We start from the raw sequence: 17,022 nt of genomic DNA, 5'->3' as shown, positions 1-17,022 counted from the left end.
AGTTCAGGACCTCATTCACACAGCGAAACGCTGAAGACAAATATAGGTACTCTAAATTTATATTCCTAAAATACTATTACTCTGTCTTATATCCAGATGAAGGTTGATAAATACATATATTAATTATTTCTTTCCCAAAGAATTAGGTAACAGTTTAGGAAGAAGATTGGAAAGACTAATAAAGAGACTTTTGCTTTGCCTACACTAGAGATACACCAGAAGCAGAACTTCTTAGTATCAATCCAAACTGCAAGCAATTCAAATTAAGTAGATACGAATACTCTCCCCTTCTGTAAAAGAAATAAAGCCCCAGCAAAAATCACCTACGGGTACACCTACATTAGCATCTTGGTTTAGATCAGGAGTGCTCTTTTGAAGTGAATCATCCAATCATCTTCACTTACCCAGTTTTGTTTCATATTTTGAACATGTCTTGGAGCACCAACCACTCCTTTTGGATGAAATTAAAAAGGCAGATGCACTCCAACCACAAGCAGGCATGCAGTCTAGACCTCAGCTAGTCCAAAGGAACTCCTCCTGTCTTTAAACATGTGGACTGAAGTCTTTGGGTCCTCAGCGGTTTAATTATTGTGCTCCACAAATCTGCTTCTACAGGACTGTACTACTTGCCAATGGAGTTATAACCTACCACTTCAAAAACACCCTTCTTAGGTTCTCATAACTAGGCACAGAGACACCATTTAATGAAGTTACCCTGGACTGTGGAGGTCCACACAGAACGGGATTCCACCACAGCCAGTTCTGAATTTCTCAAACCTGACTCAGTTTTGCAAAGTACAAATTCAAGTGCCTTTTGGTACCTGTCACACTGAGCACTGGTGTCTTCACGTTGCTGAACAGAAACATAGACACCTTAGAACAGCCAGGAACAGCTCAGATTTCTTCTTTTAACTATCTAAACACATATATGCATATTTAGGTAACTAGTCTTTGTATGAGTTTTAAAGGGGAGCAGGGGGGAGAAGGACAAATAACCCCCTTCCCAAAATGTTGCAGGTAATTTTCTGTACTTTGACCACATACCAATTCCACTGTCAGTAATACATAAATTAAAAGGTTCCTGTAACAATGAGTTTTAGAAGTCACCTATATGCCTTTTAAAAAGTAATCTTTTCCCTAATACTGCTGAGAATTACAGTTTTTGGCAGATGTCCTAAACACCGTTCCTGTTGCAGTCTCGGTCAAAACTGTCTAGGCTCTGTGCCAGCATTGTAAGAAAGCCTTCAATTTTACTTTAGGAAGCGGCAGGAGGGGAGAGAAGAGAAGGGGGGTGGCAGAGGGGGCAAGCATAAGAAACTTGTCCACGGAGATTATCTAATGCACAAAATTTTTCCTAAAGAATGTTAAACAGGTATACCCAAGCATACACTTACTCCATACGAGCAAAAATTACAAGAAAGCAAGGCTTGGTAAAAATCTCCACAAAGTGATGGAAGCCCAGAGATTCAATGCCTGACATTAATCTTAACTCATATTACCAAGCTCTTCATTGTTTACTGACTTCATCAAAACAGGGGGGGTGAGTTAAGGACAAAGTGACAACATTTCAATATTTTGGCCTTCAATTGTGCCACAACAGTGATGTTTATCTAAATATGTGTCTACCACCCTTCCCCCATCTTAAAGAGCTTGTTTTGGCTGTTGTTTTCTTAAAAATCACTTGAGAACATACGTTTTTCCAACACAAGATCCAACAAACTAAGTGGGGTTTTTTGAAAGCTAAACGTGAGCCTCTTTTTTTAATTCACTTTAAGAACAATACCCCCACCCCATCACCTGCAAAAGGAAACCTTTATAGCTCATAATTCATATTTATGTCTCCAAGGGAACCAGGCAGAGATTACAGACTCAATAAAAGGTAAATTTTTTTCTCTTACAAACTTCACATGGTTTACTGCATAACCTTATTCAATAATACATCAACCTACATCACATGCCATCTTGCGGCTGCAGAAGTTGTTAGTTCTGTTTTGTATTTTAAAAAGCAGGACTGATTAAACAAAACTTTCAGGTAACTGCCTTTTCTTTTTAATTGCTCATTAAATTATGATTTCCACAACATCTCCAGAAAGTTCAACCCTGTCCAGCAAAAAGGTGCATTGCTTTGTTTCCACTACTGCAGCAGCATTTCCTTTATTTTAAAAAGACATTCCAGATTTTAAGAGGCACTGATTACTAAAGTTAAATGACCTAGTTAAATGACCCTTCCCTTGCCAAAAAAGTACCACCTGCAGAACCTTAGACATTAAATGTAACTTTTGCCCCCCTTTGCCAATATCAATAAAATATTTTCATATTTTCCTAACATCTTCTTATTATTTGCCCCCACCCCCATCCCTGCACAAAACTGCTACAGAGCCACAGCTGGAAGCACTACAATGTTCATCTTGGCAATCTTAGAAGGGTGGGGAAGAAACAGAAGAGAAACGGAGTTTATAGGCCTCCCCCTTGTCCCTCCTTCTGGCTTCATGTGTGGCTGAGACTTTGCTACCAATCCCTCCTTATAGCAGCACTAAACTCACTTGTACATTGAAAAAGAGGGATAAAGAGAATTATGTGGCCTGGAAATCTATTTGGAACTTTGTATTATTTGTTATGTAAACACGTCACGGGATGCAAATCAACATTTGGTCCTGGCTGCATCCTCGTTAAACATTACCAGGATTTGGAAAACCAGACTGGGTGTAGTTTTTCCATCATTGGTAAGTGAACAGTTGAAACAGTCCAAAGCAAGAGGTCATTTAAGGACAACTGGAATTTGACCCTGCACTTCCTGAAGAGCCAGGGGATCGATTTCACTTCAGCTCTGTGTCATACCCAGCTCTGGCCTGAAGAACTGTTCTGAAAAGTACCTCTAAAGCTCACACTGCATATTCCATCTACACATATCTATAAATGCACATGAGATCTTAGGAGTTGAAAAGTATGACAGAACAACATTGTACATGTACAGTAATTTTCTTTCATCTTCTACTAGTGTATGGAAATTGCATACCTACCATACCAAAAAAGTATGATTTATGTATTTGTACTTTTTGCAGAATTGTAATTTTAACACTGATTTATAAATATAGGTGGCTTTTAGTCATCATGCTACTATGTATGATGAGAATAACACATAAAAAAAATGGGCTCCTACCTACCATGAATGAGTGCCAAACAGAGATGTTTGAGAAAGATTTAAAAGGAAATTTGAAGCATGTCATGGCCCCCAAAAAAGTAACCTTGAGAAAAAAATCCACCTGGGAATAATTAATGTCTCCCCTTCTCTACAGCCACCTGAAGTCTCAGCTTGCTTCCCCTTCTTTGGAGCAGACACCACGACACAGCCTCCCCCCAAATACCCTCAATAAGCCAGCTTTGGCGCCTTTTCCCTCCATAGGAGCTGCTGGATATTCAAATGCTTTGGAAGATGCTTACATTAAAGTAGCCAGACATGGATTTAAGTGCTTTGCTCTACATTTGCCAGTGGATTTGCACATGTTGTTTTCTTTCCTAAGATGTGCTGGGGCTACAGGGAACTCTTTTTAAAAGGGCGGGGGAAAGGGAAACACAAGCTGAAGAGGGGCGTCTGCCCCCAAGCTCCAGCCTCCTGTCTCTACCTCTTCCAGCCGCCTCCTCTGCTCCTTCTGCTGCTCAATGCGCTTCTGCCTCTCTGCCAGCAGCTGCCTCTTGTACTCCTCCTGCTCGCGGAGCTGCTGCTCCTGCAGCAGCTGCTGTCTCCGAAGGGCCTCGGACCGTTCCTTGTTTTCCTGCTGTAGTCTCAGGAAATCACGTCGGAGGGTTGATTCTCCAGGCACATTCACAATGGAACTGCAAAAAAAGAAAGTTAAAGCCTCCTGTATAATAAAGCCTGATGGACCATTAAATACCTTTTCCAAAGCAAGGGAACATTAATAAAATATAGCATGATGTTAAATTTTAATCTCATTTCTTTCGGAGCGAAGACACTGGATGCATGTCAAATACATGCTCTCAGCGGAAGGAGTGAAATGAGGCCAGGCAAAGTAAGGACCAACTCTGACATTGTCAAACCCCTGACCAATTATATTTGCCATAAATCTCCCTCCATCCAGAGCTTGCTGGCTCTAAGCCATATGAAGGGGAACTTAAAAACCTTTAGCAGTCACGGAACAGGCATTCAGACCCTTTGGGTGGTTTGTGTGGCTTGTGCGTGCGCTTAATAAGAGGCAGAAGTTTAGCATGCTCCTGATTTATAGTCACAGACCTCTGGAGTTACTTGTAATGGACTGCCCAGAGCCCTCCCAAAAGCAGTTATTACCTTGGCTCTCCTTCTTGTTCAGGCACTTCCTCTTCTTCTTCCTCACTTCCACTATATTCATACTCTGTCTCATCTAATGGGAAAGAAACAAAGGCCTAGATAGTGCTTATCTTTAATTTTAGGACTGTGGGGAGCTGCAGTAGTGCCTTAGTGAACTGGTTCCTATCCCCTTCAGTGAGAAGATCTGTCACAGACCCTAGAACTCATTCTACATATACAAGCCCATCTTCCCACACTTGTAAAGCAGCACAGTTCTTTGCATCAGACTTAAAGGAAATTCCCTGAATGATACCAGGTTTTATATGTAAGACCTGGAGAACCTCGGTACCACCTGAATAAAGAGCACAGGCTGCCCGAGACATTTGCTTCATAGCTCTTGTGATGGGTTATTTCCTGTGTGTCTGATTTATGGCATCATTCCAGGAATGAACCTACCACAGACTAAAAAAGGGAAAGGCATATATGCCAACATCCTCCTAAATACTGTTTAATGCTTGTATGGAAGAGGCAGTGGCCCAGAAGCGGGTAAATTTAACTTATCTGAAAATAAAACATTTGAATTTGATACTTTCTCTGTAGAGGACAGAACAAAACCTAAAAGCCTGCTGATAGTCAAAACATGAATTTCAAAAGAACCTTTGAAGGATTTGGAGCTTTTCTAGGGGTGAGGATTTAGAACGCAAAGCAGGACAAAAATATATATTTTTAACAAGCTGCAATACTTGATTTTCAGAAGCTGCATACCTTTCTCTCCTCTCTTCTTCCTGGTCCTGTCTATATGGTCCTTAAGCTGAATTCGGACTTGCCTTTCATTTGGTTGGTCACGTATAAAGGGATGTTTCAAGAGTTGTTCTGTAGAAGGTCGCTGCATGTAATTCTTCACTAGACAACCTTCTATAAAGCTGAAAAACTTTTTTGACCTGAGAAAGCAGGGAGGGAAAAAACCAAACCAAAACACAATCACAGGTAAAACTCAGTTCATTTTTTCTGTTGCTCCTCAAGGTCTAATTCCTTTCCTCAGAAAGCATCACATCCCAAAGAATGGTACCAGTGCTGTCTGCAAGTATGCCTCCTAAACAGAGCTGAGCGTGCTCCAGCTTAACACTAGGCTGGATGGACAAAGGGCTGGATGGGCACAGGGCAATGCCAACATACCTGCAGTGATTAGACACAGCCTCACAGTAATGTGCTGTCCTTCGCAGGCATAATTGCCCTGAAAGGCAGGATCTATTAGTGAAGGCAAATCATGCAAACCCAGCTCTGCTACTTCTGGACCGCAGCTGGGTAGCATCCAGCTTGCTCGGAGCACGGGCAGGGCAGCTCCGGTGTGTCTCCACCTGCCCATGCTATCTAAGGGCAAGTCTGCTTCAGAACAGCTGTGCTGAAAGCCACAAAAACTTCAGCCAACATTCCCCTGACACAAGCAGCACCACGCTGCTTTTGTATGCACCTGGGCTCACCGAGATAGATCTGTGAGAATTTAACATTATTTTATTTTTTACCTGAAGAGCCACACACAAAAAAATCCATGCAGAACAACAGGTGGGTATTGAACAGTGTTGTCTGTTCAACACAGGCACTTGGGGTCAGATTCTCACCGACACAATTTAAGGGCATGAACTAAACTGAGCCTCCTGCACATCGCATAAAGTGACAGTGTATGACAGTTAGCTAAGCTGGAGCACCACCCTCCTAAATTTGCACTTTATTTGAACCCTGGAAAAAAGACCTCTGCAAACAGAAATCACCAAACAAGCTGCCTTGCAAAACACCAATACTGGAAACATTCATAACTGCATTTTTCATCATTTGGCCTATTTTCTCATAACCTGGCACCAGTCACACTAGCAAAACAGTGGAGTCACAGCAGCCCTGGCTTTGGGCAGAGTCACTTTTTGACTGCTAGGGGCTCTCAACCTGCTCCTGTGTTTGGGTGGCAAACCCCTCCACTACACGGTTATGGGTAAAACCAACAGTTTCCATCCACTGCTTCACTTTCCTAATGTAATTTAGGAGGCTGAATTCAAGGTAACTTTGTTGTTTTGGGGGGGTTTTATTCCTCACGCCTTAAGTGTTGTTACTATTATTCTAAATAAAAAGGTTAATGAAAGGCTTATGCAAATACTGTATATGCATCTTTATTCCTTTAACATATACAGAAAGCAAGTATGAGAGACAGACAGGGATGCCTTGACAGTACAAGTGCATAAATAAGTCAACCCAGGCAAACCCCAAGCCCAGCAAGCCAGACAAGTTTATGTTATGTTGACATTGAATAGGCAATCAAATCACTTCATTATTTTGACAGGATCACAGCATCCTGCGATCACATTCAATCTATATGAAACCTCTTTCTAGGGAGTATTTTTGTTTCATATGTGCCAGTTGTAACCACTAACTGGGAGGAAACCCTCCGATACTAATGGATTCTTCTCAGCTGGCAAGAAGCGCACACTCAATTCCAATCGTTTACAATAATTATAGTAAAAGCCTTCATTAGTTTTAATAGCTCCTTTCAACTTAGGAACTAGAACACCATAGTACTGTTCTGTTTCTGTGTTATGACACATCTGAGAAAACATACTGTATATAAAGAGTGCTGCGGGAGTTTATTTTTTAAAATATGGATTCATTTGTCACCTTAATACAGATGCTGCTCTGTCAAGAAAAAAAGCTTTGTTTTTGTTTTCACACAATTTGAGATAAAGTTTCTCTGGGACAAACAGAACTAAGTAAATAACACATGCTTTTTATTTCATGCTTTGATTCGGTGGCACAGAAGATAACAGGGTGATTTTTGCTAACTTAAATTGCTTTACAGTTCTGTGGAAGCAGTAATAAAACAGCATGCAATGAGACACAAGAAAACATCACACTACAAAAAGGGCTACAAACAAGATATAACTAATACATACCATTTCTTGGATTTTAACCGTGGGGGAGGGTTCCTGGGTATCAGAAAGAGTGCCCTCATGGGATGCATGTCACAAAGCGCTGAAGGAAAGAAAACAGAACCAAACAGAAACACAGACATTTCCTTAGTTGCTGTCTGTCAGTAGCATGGCTTCAGCTTCCACAACCATTCCCACCATGCTGACTGCACACACTCCAGATGCAGACAGCAACACAGCTAAATGGCATTAGCCCAAAATGACAACAATTCCACAGCTCAAATGCACCAAGGGAGGCCCCCAAAAGACAAAGAGATCGAGGCACGGATTAACCTTCAGGTGTGCATCTGTGCATGGTCCTCCTCCAGTCTCAAATCATCTAACTTACGTTCTGGTCAATAAAATATTGGGTGATGATGGTGACAGAAGGGAAGAATGACACAGTTACTGTTTCATACAAACTTCCCTCCACCTGCCCTTCTCTCCCATTATGGAGGATGCCTCATTTTTACTCTGAAGACTTGGAGGCTTTCTTAACTCCAAGGCCTGACAGTTTTGAAGCATGGGAGGATCTCTATCAAAAAAAAAAAAAAATTATTCCGTGCAGAACTGAAACGTGAACCTGTGACTTTTGTCAAAAAAAGTCCCCTTGGTTTCAGCTGACACTTAGGGGGAGTCTGGGATGTCTCCTGGACAGCCTTTCCTCCTGTTCCATAGCAAAGCACCAACACAAGCAAACACGGGAGCAGGGGGAGAGGCTGCCCAAGAAAGGTCACTAGAAGCAAATCCTCTGTTTTTACTGTCTCCCTATGTTTGACCTCTTGCACCACCAGTCTTAGCTTGAATGATCACTGTAGGAAGAGGTAATGTTTTCCACACAATAGAAATTCAGAAAAAACAGACTGATGTGAAGAGGATTCTGGATTCAAAAATAATGGGCCACAGCCTTGGCAGAGAAACCCCTCAGATGCCTGTGGATTCCATTCGGCCACCAAGCTTAGAGATGGACTCCAGCCACCGCAGAGGACAGACCAAGGCAAGAGCTGCTCAGCATTTATGTTGGATCTTTGATTATTTCTTAAATGCCCCCGCTTGCGCTTTTTACATGAAGAGCGGCCAAGCTCTGCTTCAGTTTAGAAATAAAATATTATTGTCCAATTCTGGGCTTACAAAACCCACAGACAGAGCTTTTAATTGAAAGCCATCTAGGCAACCCAATGCACTGAACAAAAAGGTATGACAAAAAGGAGGTCAAGTGGTAGCTCAAATGCTGTTAATACAGCGCTGGCTGAGGTGTCCTGGGAGCAGCTCTCACATGGGCATTCATGTAAACGTGCAATTAGGAAGAAAAAAAAACAACAAACCATCAGACTTCCTAAAACATGAATCAAAACAAGAGTGTTGTGATTCAATTTATAAATATTACATTAACAACAACAACAAAAATCAGGCAGCAGCTATAATGAAATGACCATTTTTAGCTAGGAAAACATCAATACTTCAACATGATCATTTCAAAGACATGTTTCAAGCTGGGCAGTGGTGTGGTGGTGGTAGTTGTTTCTAGGTATCTTAGGCTGTTATTTTTAAAATACAGACCTCCAGTTGGGGGTGAGGGTAAGCATATTTGCTAGTTCAATAAAGACTTTTGTTAAAATTACCATTAAAAGCCAAAACGTCATGCCCAATTTCTTTTTAAATCTTTTTGTCCTCCTTGTACCTATCTGCTGTCTGCCTCAATATACAGAAAGAATAACTATGTCAGAGGAAAGTAAGCTATAAAAAGTTGTGCATTTTTGGTTTCCAGGTTTTTCCCCCCAAAATACCGGTATCAGCGGGTAAGTGCTCTCAGGCAGGGAGCATTAAGTTCAATACTTTGTACTGCAGATGGATTTACAGTTTAAGTCATGTCACTGCTAAGGAAGATCAACACCACCCACCAAATAGTGGAAACAAAAAGCGAAGCAATGTTAGCGTTACCCAGACTGACAGAAAGCCAACACAGAAACAATTGCTACAGATGCTTTTTTCATTAAGGTCGGTTTTCTCGAGGCCCCACTGCCCCTCTCTCTGGCTGAGGTTTCAGCATCCCACGCCAGGCCATACACGAATTGGAACACAACTCCAAAACACAATATACTACCCATAGGAAGGAAGTCTGACACTCGATTAGCTTCCAAATATTCCTGCTATAGAAATTAAATTACTGCAGTCTGCACTGTAGTGCACAGTCCTATCTTTATCAAAAGCATTGCTATTTATGGGAGTTTATATTTATAGGGCAGGCAAAACCAAAGAGAACAGAAATAACATGAGGATACTTTCAGAAACCTCAATACCAGGCTTAGATTACAACCAGCATCTCCCAAGTATATGTTTCAGTCTTAATCAGCCCACTGGAGAAGCAGACGCATCACTTACGGGGAGCTCCTTCTGCCATCTCTATGGCTGTAATGCCACATGACCAAAGGTCACTCTGCATAAAAAGAGAGACACCATATGTTAGTAGGTGGATTTACCCATTCAGACAGTAAGAGAGTACTATTTACAGAGGCCCTGTAGGTGAGACTGAAACCAAATACCATGGCTATTTAAATAATATACGTTACTTTTTTCTTGTAACAGTGTCATAAAATCCTACTTTTCATATCATATATATATGCAGAAATGCACACACGTATTCATATGGAGTATGCAAAAAAACCTTTCCAATAACACATAAAAAGATATTCACATTATGACAATGAAAAATACATTTGCCTGAAATCTGCATCTATGAAACAACAGAATTTTCAATATTCCCTTGTTTACAAAGGATTGAACAAGGGCATTGCCAGGGCACGCAGAGATGCAGTTAGAAAAGCAAAAGCTCAGCTCGAAATTGGCTGGAGATGTCAAAAACTACAAGAAACAGCTCTTCAGGTACATAAACAACAAGCAGAAACAGAAGGAAAATATTGGCCCACTGCTAAACAGGGGAAGTGAATCAGTCACCAACAATGCTGAAAAGGCAGAGGTTTTCAACATTTTCTTCACTGCTGCCTTTACCAGCACTGCTGGGCCTCAGGCCTTGGGGACAAAAATCCAGGCTGATGCAAACACAGACCCACTGCCAGTGAAGGAAGAGTTGGTAGGTGAGCTTGACCCCATGTATCGGTGGGCCCTGACAACATCCAACCAAGAGCACTAAGAGAGCTGGCTGACATCGTGGCAAGGCCGCTCTCCATAATCTTTAAGAAGTTCTGGAGATTGGGAGACATCCCGGAAGACTGGAAGAATGCTGAAGTCACCCCCATCTACAAGATGGGCTTAAAGGAGGATCCAGGAAATTATAGGCCCATCATTCTTACTTCAGTCCCTGGGAAAGTTATGGAACAAATCCTCCTGGGGGGCTACCACAAGTCCAATGAAGCACATGATTGGAAAAAGCCAGCATGGATTTACCAAGGGGAAATCACACTTGACAAACCTGATCACCTTCTACGACAAAGTAACCTGCTCAGTTGATGTGGGGTGAACGGTGGACATTGTCCACCAGGATTTTCTCCAAGGCTTTCAATAGTTTCCCACAGCCTCCTCCAAGAGAAGCTAATGTGATGGTCTAGGCAAGCGGTCTGTGGGGTGGGTGGGGAGCTGGCTGAGAGGCCGCACCCCGAAGCTGGCAGTAAAGAGCTCCCTTTCAAACTGGCAACCTGTCACAAGTGAGTCCCCAGAGATCAATACTGGGCCCAGCGCTGGTTTATAACTTCATAAATGATCCAGATGATGGGATCAAGTGTACCCTGATGAAGTGTGCCGATGATACTAAACTGAGTGGCAAAGCTAACACTTCGGAAGGGAGAGCCACTCTGCAGGAAGACCTGGATAGACTGGAAAAGAGGGCTAACATGAACTTTATGCAGCTCAACAAAGACCGGTTTAACATCTTGCACCTGGGAAAATACAATTCAGGAGCGCAGCACAGGCTGGGATCTACCCGGCTGAGGACTGGTTCTATGGAAAGGGACCTGGTGATCCTGGTGGACAACAAGCTCAGTATGAGTGAGCAGTGTGCTGCTGCCGCAAAGCAAGCCAACAGGATGCCGCGCTGCATCAACAAGGGCTTCACCAGCACAGACGAAGTCATTATCCCACTCTACTCAGTGCTTGTCAGGCCACACCTGGAATACTGTGTTCAGTTTCGGTCCCCGCTATGCAAAAAAGATGTGGACAGGCTGGAGAGGGTCTGGAGAACGCCGGCCGTGAAGATGACCAAAGGACTGGGAAAGAGGAAAGGCTGAATGAACTGGGTTTGTTCAGCCTTGAGAAAACAAGGCTTAGGTTCCAGTATTTGAAGGGTGGCTATAGAGAAGATGAAGACCCCCTTTTTACAAGGAGTTACCTGGAAAAGATGATGGGTAATGGGTACAAGTTACTCCTGGCCAGATTCCAATTGAACACAAGAGGAAATTTTTTCACAATGAGAACCATCAGCCATTGGAATAATCTCCCCAAGGAAGTCATGGATTCCCCAACACTGAACACTTTTAAGATTCAGCTGGACAGGGTACTAGGCCATCTTGTCTAGACCATGCTTTTGCCAAAAAAGGTTGGACCAGATGATCCTTGAGGTCCCTTCCAACACAGTATTCTATGAATCTATGATTTCCCTATAATAAATTCACATAAAACACTGTACCTGTTCTCCCAAACAAAAGACAAGAGAAAACAAAAGACTACAAATACTACGGGGCAAATACCCCAAAACCTGGCAGGTCTTTTTCAGTGTATAAACCAGCAAATAAATAAACAAATACAGATTAAGGGAATATACCTAGTCCTGAATTTTTTCTGCTCTCAATAAACAGCTTTACCTAGGAGAATAGCCATCATTGCTAAAACTGCAAGAAGTCTCTGTTGGACACATTCTTTGAAGCCAAAGCGAATGCTCCTTCCCTACCATCTCAGCTTTGCTTGAAACATTATGAAACAAGAGTCCTTCAGTGGGAGCCCTTCAAGATACCACCTCTGGCCAGCACCCTTGATTTGGGAGAGCCTGGGCGAGAGCCAGGAGGGTCAGACACAGGCAAGAGCTGGAAGAGTTCTGGTGAGGAACCAGCTCCAGAAACTCCATAGCTTAAGGGGCAAAACACTAGAGGAGGCTGCTGAAAGACAGCTGTTTTTGAGAAAAGCAGTCTTACTTTCTGGTCATAACAGTGAATTTAAAAAAAAAAATAGTTAAAACTAATGAGCAAACAAGGTCTTCTTGTACTACAAGCAGAGAAGCATTTCTAATGATCACATTTTCAGACCCATCAAGGTACTCTTTTCTCTTGGTCCAATCCAGCCACTTAAGCTAAACTACACAGCTTCGTGATCTTACAAAATCTTCCCACCATGAATTTTTTGGGGGACAGAATCCTACAGGCTCCGTGAAGAACAATAAACAGGTGTTTTTCAGAAGCAGAAGGAGTTATTTTTCACAGCACTACTGCGTTAGCAAATACTGCAGAGAGTTCTTCTCCTTTATTAGATCATTTAATAGCCACCCTTCCTTCCTAATAACTCCATCTGCAAAGATACAAAGCATTACCTTTAGTACAAAGAGTTGATGGATGTAAAAAGTGATTAAATGAAAAGAAATAGGATCAACCTCATCAATCTTAGTCAAAAGGTACAAAAACACCAATTCAAATAATATGTTTTTTAAAAATACATTTAGACACACATAAACATACTGATAGCTCACACCACTATCAATCTCAGCAAATTGATGTAATTGATCTTTAGCTCTAAAATTCATTGTAAGACCTTAATCACAGGCTTTCTGATACCTTTGCTCTCCTTGGTTAAAAGCTGGAACAACTGCATTAGTCTAAGAGAAGATTTTTTAAAAAGCGTATTTTCACATTTCTTTTTTCCTTGTGCATTCATTAAAGCAAGCTGAGAAGAACTTTTAAGATTACAATTTGCCTTCAATAGAGAAATTTAACTTTAAATACACATACATAATACTCTTATGGGTAGTGCAAATATCATCAAGTCAATTATGGTTTTGCAGTAATTAAATCTTTGGTCTGCAGCAAACACGTAAAAAATTATCTTTGTTGAGAAACGCTGTGATGGATAAATTTTTAACAACATGTACATGTATCCTGAAATCAGGAACAGGTACAGTTTAAAGAGCTCATTCTGTACTTCACTGGCTCTCCAGACAGTGGTTCTATTTAAGGCAACACCTAAAATGTACTGTTCTGGGTTACTACAATAACTGGGACATAGTCTAACACAATTTAAAGTACAATCATTACACAAATTAAGAACATGAGCTTTTCCAGCTAAACTCTTTTTTTGCCATCTCAGAGCACCTACAGCATACCAAAATCCTATACTACTTATGTCTCAAAGCTATGATAATACAAGTAATAGCAACTGTTAAAGGTCACAATTTGACCCCTACCTTGTACTCCTGTAATAAGAATGTACCTACACAAAATAGTATTACTCCTACAAAGCACAAGAAGTCTCAAAAACTGCCATTGTTCATGTACATTCATATGTTCATGCAAGTGTATAGGTTTTGTATGTTGGCTCTTTTTTTTTTTTTCCTCTAAACAGGACTCTCTTACTCTGTAATCATACGTAGCATCTGGATTTTCATCACAGGCAATAACTTCTGGAGCCATCCAGTACGGAGTTCCAATAAAAGTGTTTCTCCTGCCAACTGTCCTGTCCAGCTGAGCGCTCACACCAAAATCCACTGTGGGCGGGAAAAGAGTAAAATAAAAAAAGAGGGGAAAAATAATGCAGTGACTACTTCTGTAAGGTGATTTGGAAATAAAACCCTATGGATGTTCCACATGGGAGAACCGTGCCGAAGAGAAATATGATGAGCCCTTATGGTTCACATGCAAGGTACTTGGGCCATAAGCATCAAGGGACATTGGCAGTGTATGACCACCTCCCCTGCACGTCTCACCATCCTGCCTGTACAGGAGGGAGCATACAGCTGCAAAAATACTGCCTGGGAGGGTGCAAAAGGGCTACTCCCTTCCCAAATGGTGAAAGCAAGCACCTTTGCCTATACAGAAGGAGCTGCTTCCCAAAGGTCTCTCTCATGCTATGGAAATACCACACGCATGAACATCTTTCTCTTTCGGCTGTCCACTTTTTCCGCTCTAAAATTGGAGAGCAAAAATCATCTGTTGCTCAGGGAATTGCTCTCTGCTCTAATGCACAGAGAAGATGCATTGATAGGAGCAAAAGATGAAGATTACTGAAGAGGTGCTAACTTGGAGCACACACAGATTTCAAAAGAGATGCCCATTTCATTACAAGGCAGTTACATTACAAGGTGGTTTCCTCCCTTCGGTTCTTCCTGCTCATGACCACAGTGATGTATGTCTTTCGATAGCAGTAACTGCATCTGCTCTAGGAGGGCTGTGTCAGCTTCACTGTATCCGTCATCTGAGTGACACTGACCAAATGGTGGAGACAAGTTTGGTGGGAGCAACAGTTTGGGAGCTACTGTGCTCCACTTTGGACCAAAAGGAGGAGAGCTCTCACGAGAGCTTCCTCCTCCAGCAGCTAGTATGTCTTCCCATGACTTGTGCTGCAGGAAGGTGTAATGCAAAACAGAAGGGATGTGGGCTGGGTGGGAGGGCTTCAGCATGGCTCTATATTTAACTGAAAAAAAGGTGGCAAGTGCAGCATGATACAAACACAGAAGGTTAAAGTGTGCAGTAACTGGCAGAGACAAATTAGAGAGGAAGAAAAAAAGAGTATGTCCACTCGGAAGGGAGAGAAGAGGCCAGGGATGAGCACAGTTTTCGGCAGGCATGCCAGAGCTGGAACTGCGTTTTGAACTTGATGCCACAGCTCACTTGAGAGTGCCATCCAGATCCTATTTTTGTGTCCAGAACCTGAACAGCAGGTGCTATTTTAATTAAAGAGAGACTCCCATCACTTTCTGAGTCCAGAATAAGGGGAATCGGAACAAATCCAGTCACGCACAGCTCGAGGGGGGAAGCAAAACAATCCCCTCACTGATTCTGGCATGAAAGCCAACATCTTATAATGAAATGCAACAATAACCTGCACTCCATCTTCCTGAAGCAGGAGGAAATACGTGCAGGGCCTTGATCCATGTGGGAGCAGTAACAGAGTGCTCATGCTACAGAGCATGTTGCAGGGCTCTTAAAGGATAAAATTGATTTGGGAACATCATAAAACCAAAGGCTGAATGAATGAGGAAGTGGACGTGTGCGCCTACTTACCAAGTTTCACTTCTGCATTCTCTGTTAACAACACGTTTTGCCCTTTGATATCCCTGTGAATCACATGATGGGCATGAAGATGTGCCAGCCCCTGCATTAAGAAGAAAGAGAGGAAGGAGAAGACGTTCAAAGTTAGGCTCTTGCCTTAGCAACAGACTACCGATACCCAGCACCCCCAAAGCCCATAGCACTGGGTCTCTTGCACAGTGGCTGGGTGCAATGGGACCCTTGGGAGCCTTCTAGCAGCATACTGCCCACACAGCTTTTGGTGCACAGACACAGGCCCCAGGTCATGAACATGCTGTCCTAAATACAGCCCAATATCTGCACTGTGCAAACACCTCTCAGCTGTCACGTGAAGGAAGTTCAGCTCCCAGAAACTGTCCATACAATGACACTGTAAATAACATCAGCGTCAGCGTATGCCACTGACATTTGACACACACAGGGTCACCCAGAATTTAGTCTGGGGAAGGGGGGAAGAGAGCTGGAGGGAGAAAGGAGGCAGCATCAACATGCATACATGCACCCCCGAGAAGGGGGTGGGAGGGTGATGGACAGGCAGTTATGTTTGAGGGCAAGGGACGGCTGATGACAAACAAAAGCTCTGCTGCAAAGCTGCAGTTCTCTTCTCTAGCCTCCATAAATACGAAGCCAGATTAATTGTTCCTCAGGCAAAAAAAACATGAAAAAAAAAAAAAGTATGAGCATTACACTTTCCAAAGGAAACAAAACCTCCTGGCATACGGTACTTTTTGTTGAGACAGCACCTGGATGCATGCCCCAAAGCATTAGCCATGTGGAGGGAGCGCTGAGGAAGACATATGTTGCATTTTACTCTCTAATGTAATTGGGAGAACAACAGGCAACCCTCTTAGCAACTGCCTGTATTTTGGTTTCTCCTCAGCTCTCTGCTTGGAAAATTGTAGTCTCCGGTGGGATTGTCTTGCCTGTTCAAGTTGCCCTCGTAGGCTTTTAATGTTTTATGAAAAATAAAGAAATAGAACCTTTACAGCTGCAAGAGGTTAAGAGAGTAGTGGTTGCTGTAGAGAAATATTTCCTAACACATGTTCTTCATTAAATGATCATTTACCAGTTTGCCTACATAACCATTGGGCTATTTTCTTTTTTTAAAACAGTTAACGAGTGTGACAGAAAAACCACCCTCCACAGCTCCTCCCCACACGTCACAAGTGAATCAAGTGAACGGCTGATGTCCCCGAGACCTTTTGCTGGCTGCTATGCTAAGTGTGGTCTTATTTTTCACAGGAATGAAGGCTTTTCCACAGCTTCACACAGGATACTTTTTAAAGCCTTCCACTACCTCGACCCAGCCAGGGAAATAATTGTCTGTTCTCTCCAGAGTACCATTTAACCTTACTGAAAAAGCACATTTGGATTTGTGAAGGGCTGGGAGGAGACAAAGGGGCACATCTCCATTCTTCTGTAGCCCCCAGGCCACTCCAACCACACAGGGATCCACTGGGTCGACCCTCACCTGTGTCTCCACCTGCACCAATCTTTGGCACTTTAGCTCATTTTGACTTTCTGTTACACAACCCCTCTCCTGTCT

The 17,022-nt window shown here is 42.4% G+C and overlaps 1 protein-coding gene across 10 annotated transcripts in view; it reads right to left on the bottom strand.

Annotated features, from left to right (window-relative positions):
* MAP4K4 (mitogen-activated protein kinase kinase kinase kinase 4) overlaps positions 1–17,022 on the bottom strand; it is a 170,727-nt gene that overhangs the window by 42,671 nt on the left and 111,034 nt on the right. For all 10 annotated transcript variants that reach the window (XM_055801333.1, XM_055801334.1, XM_055801338.1 and 7 more), the window contains exons 6-12: positions 15,450–15,540; positions 13,803–13,933; positions 9,616–9,670; positions 7,219–7,297; positions 5,048–5,223; positions 4,304–4,376; positions 3,624–3,834 (exon numbers count right to left, since the gene is read on the bottom strand). In XM_055801333.1, coding sequence (XP_055657308.1) covers positions 3,624–3,834; positions 4,304–4,376; positions 5,048–5,223; positions 7,219–7,297; positions 9,616–9,670; positions 13,803–13,933; positions 15,450–15,540 — 816 coding nt within the window. The remainder of the gene's footprint in view (positions 1–3,623; positions 3,835–4,303; positions 4,377–5,047; positions 5,224–7,218; positions 7,298–9,615; positions 9,671–13,802; positions 13,934–15,449; positions 15,541–17,022) is intronic.

The sequence above is a fragment of the Falco peregrinus genome, chromosome 4 (genome assembly GCF_023634155.1).
Source record: "Falco peregrinus isolate bFalPer1 chromosome 4, bFalPer1.pri, whole genome shotgun sequence".
Classification (NCBI taxonomy): Eukaryota; Metazoa; Chordata; class Aves; order Falconiformes; family Falconidae; genus Falco; species Falco peregrinus.
Note: the sequence above shows the minus strand (reverse complement) of the source record. Positions and strands in the feature narration are given on the sequence as shown.